Below are 26770 nucleotides of genomic sequence, written 5' to 3'. Positions count from 1 at the left end.
GGCTTCGAGCAACCGGCCCTTGAGATTTATAATCTAGAAGTATCTTCAGTTTAATTTTGACTTGACATTTCTACTATTAAATGTGATTAGAATGTTCACTGTGCAGTAAAAACTGTTTTTTACCTTACTCTCGGCTATTTTCTTCGAGCTCCCGATAACTCGAACTCCCGTTAACTCGAACTTTTTTTGATTTCCCTTGAAGGTTCGAGTTAGTCTATCGGGAGTCGACTGTATTTCGTATTGCATCACGGGATAGCGTCTAATGCCTGAACCAGTTTGACTAGAATTGTATTGACCAATCAGAAAGCTTCTTACCGCAAGTGTTCCGCACATGCTCGATTATCTGCGTCTGGCGAAGAAGGAAGACATTTTGGAAGAGACAGCTGTTTGATCTGTGACATCGCCGTTTTCGAATTCGGTATGACTGGAGGTTATAGTGGGAGAAAACTGTTTGTCGGTGGGCTCCCTCCAAAGGTCGACGACAAGGCTCTGCATGATGTATTTTCTCGTTTCTGGCACATTGAGGAAGGTTTGTATTCAATAGTTTAGATTAGCACTTCGATCAATAATTACATGTAATAGCCTGGAAACTTTTTATTTCCCTATTGCGTAAAAAAGCAAGCTTATAGAAAATACGGTCGCCGTTTTCTCTGATTGTACATATTGGTCTGGGCTATCTAGGTACACTTGCAAAAGATATAATTTCGACGTGTCGCCCGAATGAATTAGGCTTCCTTGGCATGATCACGTGGGCGCTTGCATTTTTTAGTACACTAGACTTTATTGCTTTTTCCTTTAACTATATACCTGTATTGCAGACTTAATATGTATATCAGAGACTTGAATTTCTAGTTTAATTTGCATGAAATGACATAAGATAACTGAGTGTGAGCTTATATGTCAGTTGTTACAAGCTACAGTACCGTTCAAAAGTAAGTTGGCAGTTTGTTGCGAGTCTCGATTCTCGACTCGATTTGCGCTTCTCGATTCCCGCCTGAATCGAGAATCGAGAACAAGCTACCGAGAAGCGAGTCGAGGATTGAGTCTCGAGGTACAGAAAACAAGAGATTCATCCATCACTGAGTTCTCAATAATTTTACAAAGACCTAACGCTGTAACACAACATGGCATGGTTATATTTGGACAAACGACGGTGCATGTATGGTTGAAACAAGACCAATTCGAGTCATAAAGGGAATGTTTCTTCAAGGACATCTGTATCAAGCTTCATTTCCTCAGGTAAAGTTTCAAATGCCTGCTCCAAATGCAAACAAACAGAACTTCTGAGAAACAATGATTCTTATTGTATTAGGAAATTTGCACGTTCTTTAAAAATTTGAGGTCTTTGAGATAATTCTGTTAAAATTGGGCCTGTTTCTTCCGCAATGGAACATGATACTCATGAACTTTTTTGTTGCCTAGCACGTGACTGCAACTACTGTGATGAAAAATTGTGCAATGTTAATTTCAATAGCGGACTGTATTGCACGAGACAAAATATTGTTTTCAAAGCTCTTGGATTTCCGAAGTTTTCTGAAACTTAACCAATAGCAATAATAACTTTATTAATCTCCTCAAAAAGGCTTTTCAGCTTAATTTACGATGTCAAATATCTAAATTTTAGTTTTCCAAAAATACCATTAAAAAATGCTGTTTTATTTTAACTTTAAATACATCTAAATTAGTGATAGACTGAAACTCGTCTGGGAGACTATTCCACAGCCTTTGGCCTCTGAAGGTAAACGCGCGTTGACCTGCAGCCTTCCTACAGAGTGGTATATGTAGGCGGTCCCTATTCCTAGTGTTGCAGTTGTGCGCTTCCGATCTGGTTTTAAACTTCTGACAAAGATATGGAGGAGCAAGTTCATTTAAGCATTTAAATACCTAGTAGCATCCCTAACCTCAAGTTGTTTGACAATTGGCAGCCACTGTAACTGCTTAAGAATAGTTGTGACATGATCAAATTTCCTTTTTCCAGAAACTATCTGGGCTGCAAAATTTTGCACTGTCTGTAATAGCTCGATGTTTTTCTTGGTGGTATTAGCCCATACTGATGAACAATACAATAATTTACTGAATACGAGAGAATTAATTATAGTGATCAATGTACGCCAATCAAACAGGTATTTTACGCGATTTATTTGACAAAGGCTACCTATACATTTCGAAGTTAATTGAGTTATATGTTCATTGTACGTTAAATTACAGTCCATTGTAACCCCCGGGTTTTTCGCAGACTTAGATGGTGTAATCTCCTTGCTGAGTAGTGTAACGCTTAGATCATCTGGTATCTTCATCAGCAACTGCGGAGTCCCCAGAACCAGAAGTTTTGTTTTTTCCGGGTTAATGAGTAGACTGTTTTTACAACACCATGTGGCTATGTATATTCAAATTGAAACTTTTATGTGCACAATCACTTCTCATAAAAAGCAAAGGGCGAAATATCAAATGGAAATGCTATCGCATATCACAAAAACAGCAATTCTAGTCAAGAGGTCAAATTACAGGTAAAGTTTCCAGCGAAAAAAAACCCTCCAACTGTAGACACCGACAATCAGACATTCAACTGCAATAATGCGGATGGACATTCACAAACAGGCAATCCAAAAAATATCAGCAAGTAAAATTTGAAAGCAATTGGAAGCCCTTTGAGACTTTGTTTACACACCGTCGTGTATTTTTCATTTATTTACACAAGCTACCTTTTATGTGTATTTGGATTTTACAGGTAAAAAGTCATAAATGGCTCTTCAAGTTCAACTGTTACTGACAATTTCTGCTATTTAAATGATGCAAAATGCCGTTCGAACATGTTTTAAGATTTCAACGCTAAGTGTCGCCCCATCCGTGTGAACGAATGTGAATGTCAACTGCTACTGTATAATTTGCATACATTTGGTTCAGGAGTTTCTCACAAGAATAGAGTTAGTTATTCTTTGGAGTAGAAAGCTTTTTTTGACGTGAGAGAAGTTAGAAGATGCTCAAAACTTGTACATTTGGTTGTAGATTCTCGCAGCAATCGAATATCGAGAGTAGAGAGCAAATTACTGTATTTATTTGATTAACCACCCTGGGCGCTTATTAAATTTTTGGACCTTGAGGGTGGGCGCTTATTCGAGGTGGGCGCTTATTCCAGGCTGGGCGATTATTAAATTTTCACCATTTTCAGCAAGTGAAGTATGTTTATTTTGCAACAAAACAAGAAATGCTAATAACAAAACGCGAGGAAGTAACAAAGCAAGATTTCTGTAAAATCCTTTGAAGAAAACTTCGTCCTCGGGGAAGTATCTTATTAGAATTTATTCACTCAAGTGGGTGGAGTGGGGGTGAGCACTTATTTGAGTTTGATTGGGAGGAGGAGGGGGTGGGCGCTTATTCGAGGCTGGGCGCTTATTAGCTTTTTCTGCCTTTAGTATGGGCACTTATTCGAGGTGGGCGCTAATTCGAGGTTGGGCGCTTATTCGAATAAATACGGTACTTGAAACAAAATCCTTTTAATCAATTATAAACAATCAATTACGAACAACTTACTTTTGAATGGTACTGTATTAACATTTACTGGCACTAAGGTGTCAAAAATGTTTGAATAAAAAATAGAATGGGCCATTTGCACAATGGCGTCAATTTACTAGTATAACCAGACTCCTTTTCATTTTGCCTTTTATATTTAAATTTGGTAATCCCAGTGAACTGAAGGATGAAGGATTCTTGTCTTAGTAGTAAAATAATGTCATCATGCAAATGGCCTATTGAAGCTGGTCTTGCTCTTGCTAGAATTGGTCGAACCCCCTGCTAAGTTAAATGCAGACCAAGACTAAGCAAACAATGGAGGTGCGAAACTGATGTAATGGATGCATCAGCTCGGACAAAAGTACATGTCAGCGCTGATGAGTATCTGCGTTAGCTCAGGCGCACCAGGAAGGAAAAGATTTTTCTTGTGTTATCCCCTGTGACAGCTTTGTTCTTTTAGGCATTGTTGTAAAAAACAAGGTAAATTCTCGGGTGTTAAGAAGCTCGATAGTTGTTCATTCTAAGGAACTTTTCATGCGGTATTTTGACCGTGATTGATCAAATTGAATTGGGCAACTTGCAAGGTTGCGTTTACAAAATTGCTCAGCATCCTACTTTTATATGTAACTGTAATTCTAGGTTCGTACTCCTGAAGAAATACCAGCTGTTTTTTTGATGAACTGAAAGCCTGTGCCTGCATTTTAACGAGGACAAAATCGGCACAAAATGAAATAAATTTGCATGAGAGAATCAAAAGTTCACACACTTGGGTTGGTCATCGATGTTCATCCAATGTTCATCTGAAACTGGCAACTCAAACTGATGATCACGCAAAGAACTGATGCAATGAAACAGAAAATATTCCACTTTTGTCTCCTTAACAAACAAAATCAATTTTTATAATTTATGTTTCAGGTTTAGACTGTTGAAATTCATTTCTGAAGTAACTGAATATTGAATGTCTCTGAGACTGTATGAGCAGTTAAATTCAAATGCAAATCTTATTTCCATTGTAATCAAAATTTATGTACATCAGGTTTTTACACTTTTAAGTGTATTTTGTTAGGGTACTGCAGGGAAGTGTCTGGATGCCAAGTGACAGTTTTACAGTTCATTTGCGCGGTGTGTTATAAGAAAAATTTTAGTCTGTGCCAATCTGTCAGTTTGATTCTTGTAGGCTTTTTAACAACTGTACACATTACACGTCTATTAACAAGGAGATAGCTCATACATACTAATGAGTCTTGATGTGCACTGACCTATTTCAGAGAAGACACGCATGCTTGTCAGCTCAGCTGATGCGTGGACACATCCGGCCTGATGCAATTGACTTGTATTTCCTGATGCTTATTATGCGTATTTCAATAATTTACATGAAAAATTGAATATTCACTTGAATAATTTGAACCCCAGCTAACCCAAACTGTTTTTCACCTCCCTTTCAACTTTGAGTTGCCAAGGTTCAATATTCAGAGATGGCATGGGGGCTAACCTTGTACAAAATGTGTCCTGACTGCGATTGTTATAGCAAGGAGCCCAAAAGTGTTACATCCTTTAATTAACTGACATTCTTCCGTGCAGACATTAACCAATCAGAAGTCGAGGACAGTTTCCAGTTGGCTTCTGATTGGATTAAATCTACACAAAAGAATGTGAATAAATCAAAAGCGGTCGCACTTTTGTCCTCCTTGCTGTGAGTGGTTGTGGTGACTGGACTATTGGATGGGAAATCTAGCAGTTTGTTAGAAGTCATTTGGGATTGTTTCACAATCATTCACCCATTCTGTTTTTAGTGAAACTGAGTTTGAATGTTTTTGTTGACTTGGGAAAATTTTCATTAATTTTTTCAGCAATAATTGTTACTGACCGTGAGACTCGAAAAAGTCGCGGCTTTGGCTATGTGACCTTTACAAATGAAGTTGATGCTAAAGAGGCAATGTCGTCAATGGCGGGAGAGCGCGGCAAGGTACCTGTAATTAACCATGTACAATTACAATAGTAAATTATTAGCGAAATGGTGATAGGGTTGTCACTTGTTGTTATACTTTTGCTGCATGGTAGGAATACATTGTAGTCAAGGCATGTACATGTAGCAGTACAATAATTATTTACATGTTCATGTAACTTGGAATTCCGGTTTGTGCTTTAGTAGAGCTTGGTGGTCCCTGGTGAATACTTTTGCCTTTGGGTGAGCAAATAATATGTTAACACGAAACGTTTGTGCTGGGCACCCCTTGTAGATGAAGTGAATTCTCCTTTGAGAGCACAACCTTAGAATTAAAATGATAACAATTTAAAATCTTCTAAAAAATGTTGTTGATGGCAGCAGAAAAGACAGCATTCCTTGGAAATTTGAATAAGAGCAAACAAACAAAGCAAAGAAGTTGACTTTCTTCAAAAGATTTATTACCAGGAGCCATTTTGAAGAAAATCTGAAAGTTTGAATGACTGGTTTAACTGACACAAAAAAATGGAAATTGTTCAAGCGGTATTGACAAAAATGATTTTGTCAATCATGTTGCAATGATTTTGCCAAGATTATACTTTGTTTTACATGGCAGTACATTTTAGAGGTGACCTGAGAGAATGTTTTGCAGTGTAATCAAGAAACTGTAGATAAAAATCCTGTAAGCTGAAGCTTAGCCAAAAAATATCATTGTCTGCATGAGAACCACCCTCTTTTACACTAAAGTACCCCTTGGCCTGTTGCTGAAAATCAAGGGTTTATATACATGTACGGTGTATGCAGGTTACAACCGTAGTTGTAACAGAACGATTGTTAGTTGGTAGATAATTGTGTTTTTGGGTAACAATAATAAGGTTTTACCTATGGTTTTTCCTTTGTCTCAAACTGTGTTGTGTCTCATTCTCAAGAAATTTTTTGATCATGAAATGACCCTGGAGTATGCAAAGGACAAGCCATCCGGTTCAGTAAGAGGTGGAGGGAGAGGAGGAAGAGGTGGTTTCAGAGGAGGCTTTTCAGACCGAGGGCGTGGTCCTCCCCGTGGCCCACCCTTCCGAGGACCTCCTCCTGGGCGTGGTCCTCCAAGCAGGTCTGGATACTATTGATTCACCTGTTTGTTTAATCAGGCAAATAAACTGCCACTTGTATCATAATACTGTATACAGTACAAGGGTACTGCTTTTGTGTGTTACACCACCATCTGAGAAAACTGACATGAAAATAGTCTAAGTGAGAAAATATCTTAAATTGAGTTGACTTCACGAATACATCCCTCTTTAATTAATTCTCTTTCAAAGGTCATACACCGTACCTAGTTGGCTGCTCAATAGAGGCTGACTGCTTAGCAGAACCGTTCCAAAATTAGCATGTACAGCTGTAGTACAGCAAAAATCCTCTAAATAGAGGTGTGACATTGTTTTCCCAGATTGTGTGTGATTGTATTCTGGCTTCATGAACAACCTAGTACGGTGCACTGTGCATGTAGTTTGCTTCCTTCTGATATACAGTTCTTCGCCACGAAAACGCACAATTGCAGTTTTAACCATACTGCAATTTGTCTCTGCTTGAAGGGCTTGTGACTCCATTGACTTGTTGTATTATGTATCATTATTGTTACTCTTCAGGCCAAGAGATGGTCCCCCACCTCCTCGTGGCAGGGACATGCCTCCTCCAAGGGACATGCCACCTCCCAGGGATATGCCACCTCCCAGTCGAGGTCCACCTAGGGGACCCCCTGTAGAGCCACGAAGAGGACCCCCACCCCCTGACAGGTGATCTGAAATTTTTTTACAGTAATATCTGTGTGAGAAATTAAAAACAAATTACCTACAACAATGCAAAAAGGGTCATTCTTGCATTTTGGGATGTTTATATGTACATAAATGCAGGTCATGATTGATGATGACATTTCATGTCTTATTATAGCGTACAGTACCTATCAGTGATACAAAACAAACAAGTACAGTATACATGTACATGAGTATTAATGTTTTTTTGTTGATGTTATTGACCTTTTAAAAATTTTGACAGTAATTTTATTTGTCAGTTACAGTGTACAGTATTGTTTGCATTATCATACATGTTCAAAAAGGTTCACAACTGACAATTTACGTCATTACTGAATCAAATCTTAATGTTACATGTATTCAAGTCTCTTTGAACTTGTGCATGTAGTCTGCAAAACTGCAGTGTACGTGTTTAGTGAGCAGATGTCATTTCATTATTTACATGTGTGCAAAACAATGTTTGCTGTAAAGGATTGTTAAAACACATTGTAGAACTTAACAATATTGTTAACTACTGACCTTCTTTTCTTAGATATGATGATTATGGCCCTCCCCCTGAACGTGGCTACCCATCACGAGATTATGATCGTGCAAGCTACAGCGATCGTGAAAGGGAACGACCACCAAGTTATGGAAATGATTATTATGGCAGCAGGTATACGCACACTCTTGTTGTTTTCTGAAGTGTTTTACATGTACAGTTTGTAAGGATGTTTGCCTACAAAAAGGTGATAGTTTTTTAAATCAAGCTTCCTTAGAGAGTTCTTTATTAATTTTTAATCCTGTCCTAAAGTTCTACTTGAGTGTCTATAGCTTTTGTGTGTGTGTGGTGTTGTTTTTCCAGGTATCCTCCCCCAGAGCGTGGTAGTGGTGGCAGTGCAGGAGGTAGTAGCTACTCCAGTAGTGACAGAGGGTATGGACCACCCATGGACAGATATGGAGGTTCAGATCGCTACAGCAGTTCTGATAGGGGATATTCTAGTGATCGAGGCTATGGTGACAGGTAACCAAACTTGCTAATTTTGTCACCAAGCAGGACTATCAATTCATAATTATAACCCGTTTCTTATATGCAAATGAGGCGCACAATATTGTTATGACCAGCTTTTGTACTCTCTGGCAATAGACCTTGTCACGGTTTTCGAGGCCATCTTGACGAGTAGGCAAACACGTGAGAAATTAGAGTGTTTGTACGTATGAGAATCGAATGTCGAATAATTTCCGTAGAACAGCTGTTCTGAAAAAAATATCAATTGTAAACTAAAGCTTTATTCTTAAGGATTCTGCTGAAAAAAATTGAGGGCGTTACATGTGCTAGAAGACCTAGAACCACTTTTTAAAATGTTCTATACATTTGTCAGTAAGAAAGTCTCGGGAAAAATTACAGACAAATATATGGAAAAGCTAAAGCAAGCCTCTGGAGACATTTACGCACATGAACGCCCCAATAATTGTTTAGTACAGTCCTTTGCTTTTTAGTTTTAGTTTACAACTGATATTTTTTCCAGAACAGCCGTTTTACGGAAATTATTCGACATTAGATTCTCATACAAACACTGTAATTTCTCACGCGTTTGCCTACTCGTCACGATGGCGCCGTGTCGCGCAGGAAGCGAGACGCGACTGGTAACTTGCTTTTGAGCGGTACTGTAGCTCTTCTGGGAATTTATTTCTTTTAAACCTTCTCTGTTTTTTTTATGTAACATTAAAAATGTGTTCCAGATCAAATTCAAATTTGTTATTATAATTCTTGGTTTTTGAGGGGAAGAGAAAATCATAATACCCAGAGAAAAACCTCTTGTTTGTTTGTAAGCAGATATGGTGGAGCCTCGGGAGGTGCATCTGATGATCGTTACGCTCCAGATCGAGGTAGCTATGGTAGTGACCGCCAGGAGAGAGGTGGATATGATTCAGGCAGCAGTGGTTATAGCAGCAGTGACCGGAGCTACGGGGGACCAGACCGTGGGTATGGTCCACCCCCTGATAGGTATGGCCCTCCACCGGACCGTGCTCGTCCTGCAGGATATGGAGCCCCTGCTGACAGGCCCTATTCATCTGGATCTTACTCAGGAGGTAGGAACTTATTTCGAGTGTAAAGGCTGGTAGAGAGAAGTTTCATACATGTACCTTGCATGTGTACGAGTCGCCACTGAAGCATTCGTACAGTTTCATATGGCATTGTTTAGTGCTCGTCCGAAAATTGGTGCGTTGAAGATCAAATTTTTGGTGGTTTCATACCAATTTTATCTCCGCTCTATCAACTCGATCGTCTTGAAACAATATCTTTCGTTTCGGAAGCTTGCTCAATAAATTGACTTTGAAATAGGGTTCCTGTTCACCTGGTTAATAACTGATTGTTTGGAGGACAGTTATGGCAACTAACGACTTAGATACAGGTATACAAGTCTAGAAATGGTATCAAATCGGTCTTCCGAAAATTAGGCAGGACTCCTGCTTTGTCATGGTGCAAAAGCGAAATTTATAATAAACCGATAATTTCGGCTAGTAAGTTTGATCCAACACGAAAAAAAGAACGCTGACAATTACATCTACGTTAAAACACTCCAGCAGCTAAATATTTCGATGTCGTTGTGGCATTACGACACATCGCCCTCGAGAAAAACTCATGTAAACGTTCTAGCAACACCTCATTTTGTCACAGTGATATGCTTACACTTGCATTCCAACTCAACGAGCGTATGTTGAAGAAAAAATGTTGAAGTAAACGGTTCACTATAACTGGCTGCTGGTGTCATAAGTTGGAGGAAATTGATAGCAAGAGTGTTGCTGGATTCCTTTTGGGGTCAGGGATGGGTGTTGTTATATTATTACATGTATTTTAGTATTCTTTTCTTTCAGCAAAAAGGAATTCCGTTTCGACCTTGCCACCGTCATCTTAACTTCGATTTGAGTTCTTGTTGTTTTCCAGTTTTCTAATTGTTCCTGCATTTCGTTTCAAGGCCGTGACTGGTGATCCGACGCAGAAATGTTCCGTACTTCGCCAAGGATTATTGCAGTTTTAACAAGTTCCTTTATTGCCGGAGTCATTATTTTTACCAGTAATTACTGTAACGTATATTTTCCAGAGCATGTCATAAGTCTGTCATCGCCCGATTCTTCCATGAACTGAGTCTGAGTTGTCTTAAAGCTGAATCGAAGCGATAATCGATGCCCCTTCCACGAACATTGTCAATGGATTGTATTCGATCTGTTTGTTCGGCGCCAGTACAGCCTGTACATGTAGATTATCGAGTTCTAAGTATGTGTTGTACATCCAAAGACAATTTCTGCAAGTTTGAAAGGCGACATTTTTAGAACTTTTTATTTGTTTTCGTAGTCACTTGCATGGCTCATTTATTTTTAGTAACTGCTAATAAAGCGTTGTATATGTGCAAGAATGAACTTCAATTTTCGGTTATTCCAATAACTATCGTAAACCTCGAACTTCGGTTCGTTTGTCAGTGAAATAAGTACGTTTAGCTACGGATAAACTGGAAGCTGCTTTCCCGCGTGTTTAGGCAGCTCAGTGTCGGCTCTCGCGAATTTAGTCTGAATTTAGTTGATGTTAATTTGTTCGGATGCCAACATCGTGTATCTTCGTCACTTCGATCTTCGATTTGTCGAGTGTTCTGCTTCTCCGGTAGCTATCACAGAATACAAATGTATCATACATGACTCGTCTATATGTCCGTCGGTTTATTTCGTAGTAAGAAGCGGTTACTTACAGTCTTATCCGTAGCTAAAAAATTTGTTATCCTTTTACCACGCGGGAACACGGCCGCGGAGAATGATGAGTATAACTTTCTCAAGACATTGACTGTTCATTTGATGATATCTCTTTCCCTTTTCCGGTCACAGTTTTGTCGACTTTCCAAATCGCTCCCGCACTAAACCATGGGTTTACACTTGATCCCTTCAAAACCCGTTTGAACAAGGGTGGCGCAAGTCCAGAACTTTTACTCTCTTCTATGATTCGATGTTTGTAATCTGTAGTCTAGGTAAACTATCGTCCCTCGATGCTAATTCGGAAATGTTACGTTAACAAATCGTTACGTTGTGAATGAAAAGGAATCGCCTCTAGGAGTCTATAGTTGTTTAAAGGCTGAATATAAGAGAGATTGAATCTAAAATGTCTGGAGGCAGAATTGATCTAATTGTTGCCTTTACAGACCGAACCAAATTAAAGAGAAAATTTTAAATAACTTCCTATCCCTTGCCTTACAATTTGACGTTGTCTCATTTCATTTCGCCTGTTAAGGTTCACGGCTATGAATAAATCGTTAACCCACCGCAGTATAATCGTTAAACGTAAAAGTAACAGCGTCATAAAATAAAATATAAGATGTAAAGGTAGTGTGCGATACAAGAAATCAACTCCTCGATAAACCGCGCTAACCCTTCCTATATCTGTGCGATTACCAATGACCACTTATGAGTGCGCGAAACATCGTGCTCTTTTAGCGCAAAGAACGGCTACAGAGCTGTACTTTAACTTCGATCGAGCATTTTCTTGTAGGTTTATGTGATTCTTGTTACAGTAATACACAAACAATTGCCTCGGTTGCGCGTCTCTGATTACTTGCCCCGAAACCGCTGATACTTTCAGTGTAAACGCCATCACGTAAACGTCAATTCGAGGACGGTTTCCAAGGAAATAATGCTCTGCAAAGTCTATATGAAGTTTTCGCTTGGTTTCTTGGAAGCTATCCGCGAATTGAATGCTTGTGTTATTTAAGAATACTAATTAGAAGTGATGGAAGACTCACTTCAAGCAATATCATTCTGACAGAGCTCGTTTCCGGGAGATCATCGTTTTATGGTGAAAGTTGTGGCTAAACCACTGTCTCACTACGTACGGCAGTGACAGCAACCTTATTAAAGTGTTCCAGTCTTCTTACCGTTACAAACCAATTTACTTTAGGCACCCTCATTATACTATATAACAACATTGCTCTTTCAGTCTTGACGACCGAAAATATTTAATTCTAGTTTTGTTATTTCGCAGCGGCGTTTGATACTGTGGCGCATAAGTTAGTGTTAAAGATTTGTGGACGTGTTTTGAATCCATTCCCACCGAGAATGCTTTCCCGCATGGGGACTTTGTTTCCCGTGACATGACAGGTACAGTACCGTGTCCTTAACAGCAGCGTACCCAACGACTTCTCCGGACGATCTCTGTTGGTTGGTTGGAAAGTAGTTCTCGTACACTGATCAGTCAAGGGGTCCCATATTTGGGTTTGTTAGTGCTCGGTCTCGGGTCCTATTCATGGAGGCAAAGACAAAATACATGATGTGTAGCCTTTGAGTTTTTTCAGGATCGAACCTCATGTTGAGGGTGCAGAGGAGTTAAGTTTATATGTACTACATTTATAAAGTTATACATCTTGAAATTAAATATCCGTTCAATTCACGAAAACAGTCCGCTGTCTCCATTCCCAGTATACTTGTTTGTGATAACTGTGCCCTGTGAAAAGCACTGACCGCTTAACAATGTAACCATGGAAACATGAATTGCTTCGTGCTCCTTGCCTTGTACTTCAAGGCTATCAACGAATCAGACTGAAATCAAGGTCAAACTAACTTTTCTGCTCCATGGTGTGACCATTTCAAAATAACTTAAATTGTTTCTTACTTAGTAAGAATCTAATATCTTACTTGAAATTTGCGACTTTGGTTGAAGCTTGCTTCTGATCACTCAAAGGAGAAAGCTGTTCTGGAAGGAAAAAGGCTGGGTTGGTGAGACCCAGCGAATATGGTTTAGCTGTGGAAAGATCTCGCCTTTATTCTCGAGATCAGAGTCCCGCAAGTTGTCCGCGGAACATTTGACTTACTCGCCATGTTGGTTGAATTGGTGAGTGACTGGAAGGGAAAAAAGGCTGGGTTGGTGAAACCCAGGGAGTATAGTTTACGTTGGAAAGATTTCGCCTTTATTCTCGAGATCAGAGTCCCGCAACTCGTCGGCGGCACATTTGACTTACTCGCGTTGTTGGTTGAGTTGGTGAGTGACAGGTGACCCTGACGTAAAATACGAAGTGCATCAATACGAACGAGCCTGCATTGCTCTATTGCTGGCGTCATCACCGTAAATGACCTACTAAACACTCAGGGCGTTTATTTAATTTTAGATAAAAGGCGTTCAAAAGGGAGAGGCGTTTATTCTCGTGACTTTAACAAGCCCAACAAAACTAATAAGCTTCCGGTAAAAATATCAAGAGAGTTTGAAAATAGCGGAATATTCACTCCATCAGTTGATACGTCTAGATCACAACATCGATGTCAGAATCCTCGCTCAGGGTCATTGTGTTACCTTCATTAGTCTATCCTTAGTTTGAACATGACATTGAGCAAGATGAAATACACAGAGCCTCGTTAATAAGGCAAGAAACTGAATGAATCGAATGATTTTGCTCTCTTTTGCTAATTCCTAGCATTTTGTAGTAATTCTCATAGGGGGCGTTTATTAGAGAGGGGCCTCTAATGTAATTTAAACAGCGTAGAGGGGGTGTTTTTTAGATAAGAGGCGTTTATATAGAAGTGGGTGTCTATTATGCCATTTACGGTACTCCAAATATCTAGTGTACATTGTGATCTGTAAGTATTAAATAAAGTTTGGAGTATATTAGTTCACATCAACTTTGGGAGCCGGCCGAACTAGCATAAGTGCCGGAGAACACCAGTGTAAACGTGGACTTTTTCCCTCGAGTCACAAGCAAGCAAGTGCCTCAAAACTATTCGAGCTTCGCTAAGGTGAATCGCCAAGGTCTGTATGTATGACTTGAGCAAAATTGGGAGGAGGCGACGAACGCTGTCGAGGAAAAGAGGAGGGGCTGGGGTGGCGAATCGCTAGTTCTATTTTTTGCTTAATTGCGAAATGCGACTGCGTGTGAATGTAAATGCGAGTGGCCAAGACGTTTGTGACAAAATGCCACTCTCGCGGACGTACCTTTAAGGAAGTTAAGGCGGGAAGTAAAATTTGCCAGTTGCTGGAACCTATGCCCCGTTTACACTTTCCTTTTTTGGGAAACTTGTATTATTCTCCTGATTTGCCTTCCGTCCACTCGTGTCACAAGAGTCACCTGAAAACGCCGCAACCTCTCAAAACCGCTCTAGATTGGACACTTGAAAACGTCGTTTTCTTGTCCTTAACGGTGCTCTTGGAAAACATGAAATGATGGTATTTATTTTTCGTGCAGGATAACAATATCTGCAATGTTCAAGCTCACTATTTCCGATGGAGGGTTGTCACAATAATGAGGCCTTCCTTTACACCCCAACCTCACCATACGATAAGACCATATGGAATTTCTGGAAGGTAGGGTAACCATAATACAAATCCAGCAGGGTATCCCTGCTTAGGAACTAAGTTCACTTTTTTTTATAAAACGCTTGATCAGAGGTAGTAAAGCCTAAAAGGCGAGTAACACGGAACAACTCGGATGTTGTGGGTTAGACTGCAGGGACCGCGGAGAGGGTGGGAAACCCGCCACTTTTTGACTGAGATGTTAGGAGAAAAAGAGTTTTAACGTCTGTCCTGAACCTTTCAACGTTTTTCTGCTCTTTTTACATGACTCCCTTTATATCAGACTTATAAGCCCTCACAATTTGCGCCATTATTGCCGAAAGGATGCCGGTTAGATTTCAGATTTTCTTTGTTAAAATATTGGTGTTCAAGTCTGCTGCATCAAAGGGAGAGAATGTTCAGAAAACGTCTTTTAAAAATTGAAGTAGCCCTGTGTTTTAGGTCTGAGCGAGCAATTACTGACGCTGAAGCGTCAGAAAATCAAACGGGCGAGCTTGACTCGTCCCCAGTCATCTCTCAACCTCGAGAGAAGCGCGGCTCTCTTGGGTCACGCTTCTCCCGTTCGCCCCTAGCTTCTTGGAAGTTATTTATCCGTCAGGGTCTTGGCTTATTCTATCATATCTAAATATTTTGAGATGGGAACAATTTTATCTTTTAACTTCAAGGAGCGCAAGCTTAGTTTCCGAGTTTCTCAAGCCTTATCTGCAATATAATCATTGATAATTTAGTGCAGTCTGATAGTTTTGTCTTGATTTGTATGCATTTTTCGCCATTTCGTAGGGGTACAAGCCCTGCCCGGCCTCCTCTTTCCTTCCCCTCTCAGCCCTCTTCCGCGGTCCTTGGACAAGACGTAGAAAAGCTTGGAGGCGGAAATCACTGTCCGCGTACACAGAGGAACTGGGGAGAATTTGATTCAAGGCCAATTGAAGACCAATTCGGATTAAAAAAACATCCGTCTTCAACTAGAAACAGAATGAGATGTGTGGACCGACAAAAACAATTAATGCAACGTTTGAATGAGAATTTTTTGAAAAAGGAGAATAAAAACGGATTGGTTTGGACCGGGCCTTAGAGCTTCAAATGGTTGTTGGCATCTTTCACCTCTTTTTCAGTGAGGTTCCACTGTGAGAATCAAAAAATTGTCAGTGTCGGAATTTTGAGAACAGTTATTTAAAAACAAAGCTCTTGTTTCAGGCAATTTACCTTTGCGTAAAAATAATAGTTTAAAGTCCATCAGAAAGTCTTTTTAAAGCAAGGAGGAAAAGCGGCTTCAGTTTGACGTCAGTGACGTACTTTATTGGTACTCAATTTCGCGATTTTCATTGTCAAAAACTCGCGAAAATAACGACCCCCGAATTTAAATTAAATGTAGAAAATTGAAAACACAGAAAAATTTATTAACATGTGATAGCAACAACATATACAGGATAAGTATGGACAAATGCACAAATTGTTAACTGGTTTTACTGCTACGTTTCCTTTTGTTTCCTCAGTTGTGAAATAACGTAAATTCGACACATTGCTTGTTCCAGTTTATCAAGAAATTTTTGATAAGTTCAGACGGCTTTTGAAAACTAAAATGAAGTCGAGAACGCGAAATCTCGAAATGTAGTGCCCTTTTTTCATATTTGGCTGTTGAAATCGCGAAAATAAAACCCTGCCAAATATTGTCACACCAAAATCGTGAAATTAAATACCAATAAGGTATAGTAATCTAAGGCCCGTTTCAAACGTCGTGCCACTGCTGTGCCGAACTCAATTACTCGAATTTAATTCGACTTTAGCACGGCAGTAGCGCGACGTTTGAAACCAAGTCGTGCTATTGCCGTGTAGCACGGCAAGCCTTGCCGTGCTACACGGCAGTAGCTCGACTTGGTTTCAAACGTCGTGCTGCTTCCGTGCCGAACTCAATTCATAAATTATAAATACATTAGAATACATTTTAAAGTTTGCTAAACCATTTCTATATTTTTGTGTTTTGTTTTCGGCAAGAGCCGTTCTATTCGACTGAATTAAATTCGACGTCTGAAACCAAGTCGTGCTACTGTCGTGCTGCAGTCAAGCTAAAGTCGAGCCAGCTTAGCACGACAGTAGCGCGACGTTTGAAACAGGCCTAAGAGAGGTGGAAGAAATAATGATGAAAAAAAGGGTAAAGAGGAATATCAACCCCTTTACGGTGTTTGAGGTCTAGCGGACGTATCTTGCTCATTTATACTGGATTATTCTATCCGGGTGTATGTACTTATCAAGGCTTTGATCAGATGACGTCTCCTATATTCAGACACCGAGACGGAAATTCGGTTGATCCGAGTGGTTTTAGGCGATATCAGTTTTAAGGCGATTTTGAGGTGTTTTGGATATTGGGTGAAACGCTTGTCCCGGTGTTTGACATGGCTTCGTGACCGAAATAACGTAAAGTTAACAACCTCCAAGTAACTCGCCCGTAGAGCCCGGATGTATGCCTCTCCCAGGCGCACCCAATCATTGATCAAGAAGCAACAACACTCTGACCGATGACGTAACTATGCTTCAGAACCGAAGCGTCTGTTTAGATCAGACGTGTGAACGTTACGGGCTAATAACCGTTTCGTTACTCACTTAAAATTAAAATGTTTGATAGCAGGTTATGTTTGTCTAGAAGCGTTTTAACAACAATTGGTAAGTAAAAGAGACAACTCCTCGTCTGGCTCAGTAGTGCACCTGCTGCTGATCCAAAGAAACAAAGTTATGGAAGGTCTGACTGCTGACAGCCATTGCAAACTCGAACTCACACTCGTCTCGAGGTGACACTCTACAAGACCTCCCCCGTCGCTAGAGTCATAACAAAACTACAACAAAAGGATTTATCATAATAGTACACAGTACAAGACAAGCACACTCAAATTTGTAGATAAAATATTTTTAATGGATGTGCTTCTTATATATTAAGCTAAAAGAGTATTGTGTCAATTAGATCCTGATTGAACTTGGATAGAAGTTTTTTTTCCCCGTAAAACAACACTTTCTTGTGTCAATAGTTTTGCAGAAGTTTGTCATTTTCTTTCGCCAGTCCATTTTACGTCGTCCTGATATATTTGCATTTAAACTGGGACTTGAGTCGCAAGCATGCGGTCAGTCGTCGCTTACCAAAGAACCGCCAAGATTCAGCATAACTGACCGTCATTCGGTGGTCCCTCAACTTTGCTATTCATTTTCGAATACCTGTTATTTGAATAACGTCGTAGTTGAGTTCAAAATTGTCTGCTGTACATCATTAGTTAGTAATCAAGCAGCTGTGGCAGCTGAACAGCTGGGCTTTACAATTCCTAACTTTAAGAGTCTGTAATCTATACCCCGTTGCCTAGGAAACTACCAGTAATGGTACCCTAATAAGACTTGAAGGAGGCTCCAATAGACACATTTATTTTGGGGTCACTCGCTCAGTGATCCCAAGGAATCGTTATACTCAAGCTCAGTGAAAGAACTTACTAATAATCCAGTCGACAGCGACACTAACTGGATTTTGCGAGATAACTGACAAACTGTGTCAAGTGCTCTTCTTACGGACACCTCTCTGCTACACACGGAACACCGTTTTATACAACTCCGGCCTCTGTAATAGGGGAATTCAAGCAAGCAAGACGGCGACAGTAACGGCCGAACGTCATTTTTAAAGCGCATTCGCGTTTTTTCAAAATTTGTGGTGGTTATTTCGACTGGCTCAATTCGTCAAATGAAGGCGAGTTTTCCTGGAGTTCAATTTTTAGGGAGCACATCAAATTTTTAAAATAGAATGTAAAAGTTGTCGTTGAGTGTTTACATCCCCTATAATATGCAGCTGCAAAAGTTCACTTTGTAGTTGTGCAGTGACGTTGAGTCGCCCTCTTCCTAAAACAGAGACATCTCTATCATATACTTGTTATTTCTCCCTTGAACTGTACTTCTATTCTTTTCTCGATGGTTTTTTTTTATTTTCTAAACTTTCTTTGCGCTGGAAACTGAAAATTTTTATTAGAGATTTTCGACACCTGACCGCTCTCCTATACAGGGCCACTGTAAGTCGAAAAATGTTTTTGAATGGTGAGTGAATCACCTACGAACAAGCAGTTCTGTACCGTTAAATAAATTGACTGTGAATTCATCACGAAGTTAGAGACGATTTTGTTGTAGTCACTCCCTCCCCCCTGAAAAAAAAAAAACATTAGTTTGTCCACTTGTCAAGAATCTCTAAAATATTAAATGATATATATTTACATTTTGTTAAAAGTGGGTATATCTCTACTGTAAGCCAACCGTTTTTGAAGATACTGAGCCATTCATCAGTTCCGTACTCAGCAGTGATTTTATTCGTGACAAAATTGCAGTACATAAAGGCTTCATATGAAAAGTCATTGCTACGTCTTACGACATGTCCGCCTCAGATACTTTCTCTTGTTAGCCTGAGTATCAATATCAGTTTAACCAGTCTAAAGTGACCGCATTTTGCTCGCCGTTTTTTTTTCATAGTCTTGGTGGTTTGCCTCTTTCCATTGGTGTAGATGAAGGAGCAGGGCCAGACCCGTGTCCCGTGCAATGCTTCTATTACGGTGTAGTAAGCAAGTGAATTCGCCTAAAGAAACGATTCTTAGTTGCTTTTTTTAAAATGTAGGAACAAAAGGAGAGGGCCATTTTAGTGATAAAAGGTGTAGTATTTCACTGCATAACCAAAGGCACCTTGTCCGTGCCGAACATTGACGGATATTTTTGGGTTTGGTTCATGAAATTTTCTCTTTTTGTGCATTTTGAAGTGCATATAACACTAAGATCTTTAAACAACAGTTAGCTTTATCATGATTATTCGTTTTAAAATTTTAAACCTGCTCCTTCTTGGATCCCCCATCCTGTTAATTACTCCTGCGGTGTCATTTTTATTATTTTTTTTCCGAGGCAGGGAAGCATTCGAAGTGTTACATACATGTAGCCTTTACCTTTATTACTGTGTCATACGCCCCTGACTTATTTTGTCGTGAAACTGCTGATCGTCAAATAGAGCAGAGTACCCGCTTGAAATATATCATTAACAAACTCGAGTTACAACCAAATAGAATCATATTAAACGCATGAAATCGAGAGACTTGACATTACTGTTAAACAATTTTGCACATTTTATTACTCAGTTTATGTGAAGCATGTAAAAAAAAATGGGATAGCCTGTTTAGTGGCTGAGGTTTTTCCACAATATCAAGTTTGTAGGATATTTTTCTTTTTTACATTGTGCAAGTTGAATCAAGCAGAATTGAACCATGTTTTTCCTATTCTTTTTTCGATTGCTATTCTAAAATATCCGTCCAGTAAAGACATCCTAAAAAATGTATTGTATTAAAATTTTGTAAAATGAAAAAACCAATTTGCGAGTCACTTCAGTAGTATGTTCAGCCGTAGCTGAAAATAATGGTAAATATGGTAATTGCTTGCACCACGTATTTTATTGAGTTCAAGATATTGCTTTAAAGGAACTTTAGGTTGTGACGAGAGAGGAGCTTCTTTTCTCGGTTACAAGATTGGTTTTGCTTGCGTGGGAACTTTCCATTGGTATTGTTTTACAAATGTAGTGTGTTTGCAAAGACTTTTGTTTCGAGCGGGTGTGTAAAACAATGCCAGGGAACAAAACACACTTTTCACACAAAGACAAACACGTGCTCCAGAATATGGCCTTGTAATGTTTTATTTACATTTTGCTTTATACCGACAACAATGGTCCCGTTGAAGAATCGTGTATCACGGCGCTTCGAAGCAGTAGATCATTCCAAAAGTCGATTGTTTATTTTTTACAGCCAATTAGCTCAAGTCGTTCTCACGACCCCGGGCTTAAGCTCTTCCGAGTATCCCTTACGTCAAAGTAAAGTAAAATAAAAAGTGGTTAAAATGATCCTAATAATATCGACTTCATACGCTATGGCTTGGTGAAAAGTATCACTGATTTGTCAAGTAGACTTCAAGTCTCGGGCGTTAAGTGGCGTTAATGTGATATAATTGTCATGAAATATTGCTTTGATTGCACGAGAGTGCCGTTTTTTCTTTTCTTCGCGCGAGTAGAGGTGAATGCGCGAGTCTTCTGTTTTAACCTTATTAGCATAGCGCGTGCAGGGAACGCTTTGTTTTTGAGTGCCGAGTGACCAATCACATTGCTTCGTTCTCACGCTATCAGTCTCAGCTGCCAGTGAAAGCCAAAATACCATTCATCTGACAAAAATGCAGGCTCTTTAAAAACAAAATACGATGTTAATAAGCTGGGTTTGGGAACTCGGAGCAAGAGATTTTCCCACGGCTGGGAAAGTAAATAAAAACGCCGTGCTCAACCCAACTCGCGTTCATTTGTCACTTTCTTTGGTAGTAGAAGGATAGGGCCGACATTGTTCCCTAATTTTTTATTTCTAAAATTAAGACGATCAAACCAAATACCCATGGTTCAGGAATCTTCCAAGTTGGAGAAAGAGAATGATTCGGAAAGTCGAAAGGTAAAATCTCTCTTCCCCCATTTGTAAAATATTTGCAATCTTCGATCCCTTGAACCAGACTTCCAAAATTGTAACTTGGAAAAACTTGTATTTCTTTAATACTTTGTGGTTAAACAATATTGCTTAATGAAAGTTATCTTAGTATCTTGTAAAGAGCGCGCTGATCGTAATGTCGACTGCTCAACTTATGAGCTGTTCTGTCTCGAATGACATTTAATTGAGATGAATTAATATCCCGGCCATCTTTCTTGTTTTTTTCTGTAGTGGTCTAAGCCAATTATGGAGAAAAGAAGGCGTGAGCGAATCAACCGAAGCCTTGAAGAACTTAAAAGACTTGTTCTAGAAGCGCAGAACAGAGATGTAAGTCCGCTGTGTCAGCAGCAAAACATTGATACATGTTCAATACAGTTGACATCCTTATTTTTTAAATTAAAACTTTTTGTTTTGTCCAGATACAAGTTTATGAACTCGTTAAAGTTACTTGTTCTATCTAACTTTATGCATGAATGGGTCTGCTTTGATCTTTGTCTTGTCTGTGAATGAACCGGGTTTATTTTCACGGATGCCTAGTATAGGGGTCGCGAATTTCTCTCTAGTCAAGAATGTTTGAACAGTTTTTAATGTCACATCTGTCTCGTTGCGAAAGCCGATCGTGACATACTGCCGCGAATCACTGATTCGATTAGACATTTTACAGTTTATGCAATCGGATCTTGTGATTATATCTTTTTCCCACGTCAGTGTTAAACACAACTTTAGCCACTTTCGTGTAGATGTTCACAATTTTGAATTTCTTTTGCCAGTGGTCTGTTAATTAACCATAGCTAGTTAACTGTAATGGTTACGTGACTGCTGTGTTTGTCTCCAGTAAGGGAAGTATTAACGTTCCTTATTGTAATCGCATTTGTAGAGTTCAAGATACACAAAGCTTGAAAAGGCCGATATCTTAGAAATGACTGTTCGCCATCTACGTAGCTTGAGGCATCACCAGCGAGGTAAGACATAAGTACCTATAACTTTATAATGATGACTTAATGGATCAGTCTGAATCTTGAGGTGGTGTATTTAATTTAATTACTTAACCGCGAGAAGGGAATAAAAAGGCAGGTTCTTTTACTTTGTGGCGGATCTCCGGTATTGGCAGGTGCTTGGCGGGCGGGCGGAACATCTGCGGCAAAAGCTTTCTTTAATTCTCTAATCAACGCACTATTAGCGTTGAACCTGCAAAAAAGAGAGACTATAATACCGCTTAATTATGTTAGTAGCTTTGGGCGTCATTTGCACCGCCCTGGCCAAGCTTGGTTATAAAAGAAGAAACTAAAAGTTCTTAGAGAATACTAGTGGCAAGAACAAGATGTGGTGAAAAATATATTGAGGCATTTGTAATATACAATTATCTTTTGTAGAGTATTAAGTGTGCATTAGTAGAGTAAGATCTTCAATTGGCTGCTTAATTTGATTTCCTTTAGGCAATTTGTAATAATTTCTTATCGAAATTGTTCAATAAATCTATAACCGCTTGTTTTCAAAACTTTTCACTCCTTTATCGATTGTTGTGATTAAATTCACTTCCGCTTCTTATGTCTAAAATTAGATTTGCAGGGGGCCAGAAATTGCAATGCTAAACGAAGTTATCACGTTTCAAACCTATTGTCTTGTGGATAACTTTATCGTTAATCAGCAAAAATAACCAGTAACGGGAACAGAATGAGATGGTATAAATGTCTGAATAGTTTCGATTAACAAGAAAAAAGTTCTTTGAAAGTTTGCTTTTTCTATTAAAAGGAAAAATAAATTAATTGCAAAAACATGAACTAAATGTTGTGAACTTTATTTCATAATCAGTTTCCCTTCTTGTTCTTGGTAAATTTGATTTATTCTTTTCTCTGCACTTAGCCTTTTAGTATGACAACTTAAGGGAACCGTTGAGCCACACATGTGTAAAGTCATATATATATATTTAATATTTGGTTAAAAGAAACTGTGTCACGAAAATGAGCCAAATTCAGTAACTGGCAACCAAGCGAAATATAAAGAACCGCTAAAATCATTTAAGGATATTGTACATAACTCAGCAAATACAAAAAAAGACACGGTTGGGAAAAATTAAAGAACGGATTGCAGTTGAGTTTTTCGAAAACTGGTTTTCAAAGTTCATCCTTACTGTTTGTAATTTATAATATAACGCTCGAAAGACATGATTGTTACGAAGCTTTGATTTTGTCATTTACAGGTAATTTCATTGTAAGCCTAGCGAATGAAAAAGTAATGGACAATACCAAACAAAGTAGACTGCGTTAAGCCAATTAATCTACGATAACGGCCGTTTAATGAACTCTTTCAGTTTCACTAGTCACAAGAATAAGAACAAGTTAGTGGGGAATTATGTTGGCTTGAGCTTTCTCAGAAAATTAACTTTTGTTCCTTTTTTTTTCACACAGTGTTGGCTTCGTCAGACCCGCACTTACTGCTGAAGTATCGCGCGGGATTCAGCGCTTGTGTAGCGGAAGTGTCAGAGAGTGTGGTCAGAGACGATCGTTTGGCACCTGACCTAAAGGTGCAAATCTTGTCTCAGCTTGCTAACTGCCCCAGCTCACCAAGAGTAGCAAACGATATTCCGATACATCCATCGCTAACAGGAATCCCAGCATCTATCAAGTTCGAGGCCTCTGGGGATCTCGCTGTGAAAGAACCACGACAGATATTCTTTAGAGAGCCCCTAGAATCCGGCTCTTCGTCAACTCGGGCCACTATCTCGCCATATGTGGTTCAAAGACACCGGATACTTCCTTCGACTGGGACCATTCCAATGCAATATCTGCCGGTATTAAGTACGGATTCTGGGAGCTCCTCAGGGGTACACCGTGCTTTGGTCCCAAGTAGGACTTCATCGGGTTTACACCTAACGGACCCCCTCTGGCGACCTTGGTGATGAGTATGGCAGAAGTATTGGATAACTTTCGCCGGGGCAACAGAGTATTAGTTGGACGAGATTTTGTTCAAATTGTTTAATATTACTTCCAACACTTGTAAAATAAGTTTAAATAGATTGTTTTAATACTAATATTATATATTTGCTGGAGATTTTGATTTTAAAATAAAGAACTTTAAGATTATCAGAGTCATTTTGTTTGCCCTCCCTTACCTCCGCCGCCGTAACCTGGGACCAGGCTCCACAGTGGGGAAAGGCCAAAAAGCGAGGAACGGGAAAAAAAATCGGCGAGCGAAGCGAGCCCAGTGGTGGTCTCGGGAAGGGATAAGGGCGGCCGAGCCTGGAGACATGCCTTTGATGTCGGCGTTCCATGATGCCAGATTCTGTTATCATGCTCTGATTGGTCAAATGGCTTCATGTTGACAGTATCGCGCTGTTTCAGTGTCATGCGCCTACCATTCGGAAAAAAGATTTTGTGAACACAAGGATTTCGAGCGAGCAAACAAATTTCTCTGCGTGACTTTTCGCTTATCCTTCGGCGCCAAGAAGAGCAAAAAATGTGCCTGTGATCAGCTGCGGAAAGAAAAACTAAGCATTCAAAATATCGAGCTTCAAGTTCATATAACTCTACTGTGAAAAACTACGGTCACATTTCCAAAGCGATTGGCCCCAAAAGTCACAGCGTTATAGTAACGCTCCTTCCAAAAGCGTAATAAAACCCAAGAATCAGTAGATACAATATACAAAGAATACATGTTGCGTACAGCTAAGCCTTGTGTTTCGAGAACGCGTAAACCACAACTGTACCGAGCTACCCTGTGAGCAGTTGTTTCTCTCTTGCTTTCAGCGTGTGAGTCTTTCGCGCGCGTCGCTTGTCAGTCGCGTAGTTAACAGACCGAATACGCAACTCTAAGGGCGATCGACTTCGTTAACGCTAAAAGCTATGCATGCAAGAAAAAAACATCTGCTCGCAGACTAGCACAAAGACAACAGCAGTTGAGGAAAATCAGGGAAAATGATTATTACTGACTTTTAAACGATTTTGAGCAAACAAATTACTTACAAAACGGACAACAAATTCAACGACAGGAATACACTCAAACTGAATAATCTGTCGCATAAGATGGTAAACTTACACATTTTTCCACATTTCGTCTGGTACGTTTATTAGAAGAAGCTATGTAACCGAGCATTATGACGCACACTGTGAACTTGAGGGATCTCCTTGCGAATCTATTTGGCTGTTTTTCTCCGGTTGGACGCGGCGCATTTTCCTGTAAAATGTCCTTACTACTCTTCGCCGAAGTAGGTGTTACTCCAGTTGGCGTTCTCTTTGCTTTCACTCTTACTCGTCTGGAATACAATTTTTTTTTAACAAAGGCGACATAATAAGCTCACGCTGACATCCGTGTTGAGAACTTGACGTGATGACATTTTAATGACTAGTTCATTGCTGGAGGGCGGATCGGCGGCATCAAAGGCATGTCTCCAGGCTCCGCCTCCCTTTCGCCTACCCCAGTACACCGGTCGGCTCGGTCCGCTGGCCGTTTTTTTTTTTTTTCACGTTCCGCGCTTTTTGCCCTTTCCCCACTGCGGAGTCTGGACCCAGGCTACCTTCCCCTTTATAAGTTGCTTTGCAAATAAGACTGACAACAGCACGAATTCCCCGCCTTTGTCGCCTTCACATCCAGTGTTCTCATCAAGCTTGTATACTTCAACATTATTGTATAATAACAACTTTTTGTACATTGGGTTTAATTACAGCAAGGTGAAGTGTCAACGCTATTTAAAAGAGAAGCGGCAGGGGTATTTTGCAGAACGTTGAATGCAGATCGCCGAATGACTGTTTAGTGATTAGGGTTGGGAAACTGAGAGAATCAGGTTCCACTTAGGGTCATTTAACTGGGAAAACAGACCTAACACTTCATTCACGATGTTTCCTAACCCTAATCACTAAACTTTAGAGTCATTCGGTGTTCTTCAGTTCGACAAATGCAGAACGCTGAATGACTCAAAGGTTAGCGGTTAGGGTTAGAAACTGAGTGAATCAGGTTATATTTAGAGTCATTGTATCGGGAAAACTGACCTGAAATCACTCAGTAGTGCTAACACTAATCACCAACCTTCGGAGCTATTCGGTGTTCTGTAAAATACCCCTGCCGCTGGAGCTGGTGGCTTAGGAGGGCAGAGTATCCTTTGATTAGTGAAACAAGCCCGTCCCGGAGGCTGAATCCGTCGACTCTATGTTTACATGATTTCACTTTTGCACACTGTGTTGCAACAACTAAAAAAGATAGCTCAGTTTCCTTTTTCTCCCCGAAAGCTGTAGCCCCACAGAGCGCAGAGGAGTTGTGTTAAACCTACCGACGTTTTCTATCGGTCGCGGCGGGATTTTTCGGAGTCGGTCACATGTCTACACACCTTAGGCCGAAGGCTGAAACCGGAAAAATCTCGGGAACTTATGATATGTTTGATCTTGATTCAAATTAACAGCGCAAATCGCCCTGGTTTTCTTTAGGATATGAACGTAAGTGACCTCATATGGAAGCGGTACCCGATCGTGTTACAATCTGCTGCTTCATGCAGTTTGCGGTAGCATGAAAGCAATTAAAATAATTCACCACTCTCATGACCGTTCCGGCGGCTACGTTTATATTGTGCAGTACTAGTATTAAAACACAGGTGATTTGCGCCAAGAATTAAACTGGAATCAAGTTTAATTTAACTATTAACTCCTCTCAGCCTCGTCCTATTCCCAAGCTAGCAACTTTAACAAAGTAACGCGACCTGACAGGACAAGGC

The 26770-nt window shown here is 39.8% G+C and overlaps 1 protein-coding gene across 3 annotated transcripts; it reads left to right on the top strand.

Moving 5' to 3' along the window:
- The first annotated feature begins 343 nt into the window (after positions 1-343).
- Positions 344-24155, top strand: LOC140929135 (transcription factor HES-1-B-like). Of its 3 annotated transcripts, XR_012164698.1 has the most exons (9): positions 344-529; positions 5361-5476; positions 6385-6563; positions 7099-7245; positions 7793-7915; positions 8105-8263; positions 9077-9333; positions 21301-21396; positions 21947-22000. XR_012164698.1 is itself a non-coding variant. In XM_073379003.1 (8 exons), exons 1-8 carry the CDS (start codon positions 421-423, stop codon positions 10232-10234), a joined length of 1104 nt encoding a protein of 367 aa, XP_073235104.1. In that variant the 5' UTR covers positions 344-420; the 3' UTR covers positions 10235-10662. The 3 variants fall into 3 exon arrangements, 2 of the variants coding, with proteins under 2 accessions (XP_073235104.1, XP_073235105.1); XM_073379003.1 differs by lacking the exons at positions 21301-21396; positions 21947-22000 and adding an exon at positions 10221-10662; XM_073379004.1 differs by lacking the exons at positions 344-529; positions 5361-5476; positions 6385-6563; positions 7099-7245; positions 7793-7915 and adding an exon at positions 23478-24155 and having other exon boundaries at positions 8107-8263; positions 21947-22031.
- The last annotated feature ends 2615 nt before the right edge of the window (positions 24156-26770 follow it).

This window comes from Porites lutea, chromosome 2 (genome assembly GCF_958299795.1).
Source record: "Porites lutea chromosome 2, jaPorLute2.1, whole genome shotgun sequence".
Taxonomy (NCBI): Eukaryota; Metazoa; Cnidaria; class Anthozoa; order Scleractinia; family Poritidae; genus Porites; species Porites lutea.
The sequence above is the reverse complement of the archived record's forward strand: the minus strand, read 5'-3'. Positions and strand labels throughout refer to the sequence as shown.

Coding starts and splice junctions, on each gene's coding strand:
- LOC140929135 (XM_073379003.1), top strand. CDS start 421: ATGACTGGAGGTTATAGTGGGAGAAAACTGTTTGTCGGTGGGCTCCCT. Junction 530..5,360: donor TTTCTGGCACATTGAGGAAG/GTTTGTATTCAA, acceptor TAATTTTTTCAG/CAATAATTGTTACTGACCGT. Junction 6,564..7,098: donor GGGCGTGGTCCTCCAAGCAG/GTCTGGATACTA, acceptor GTTACTCTTCAG/GCCAAGAGATGGTCCCCCAC.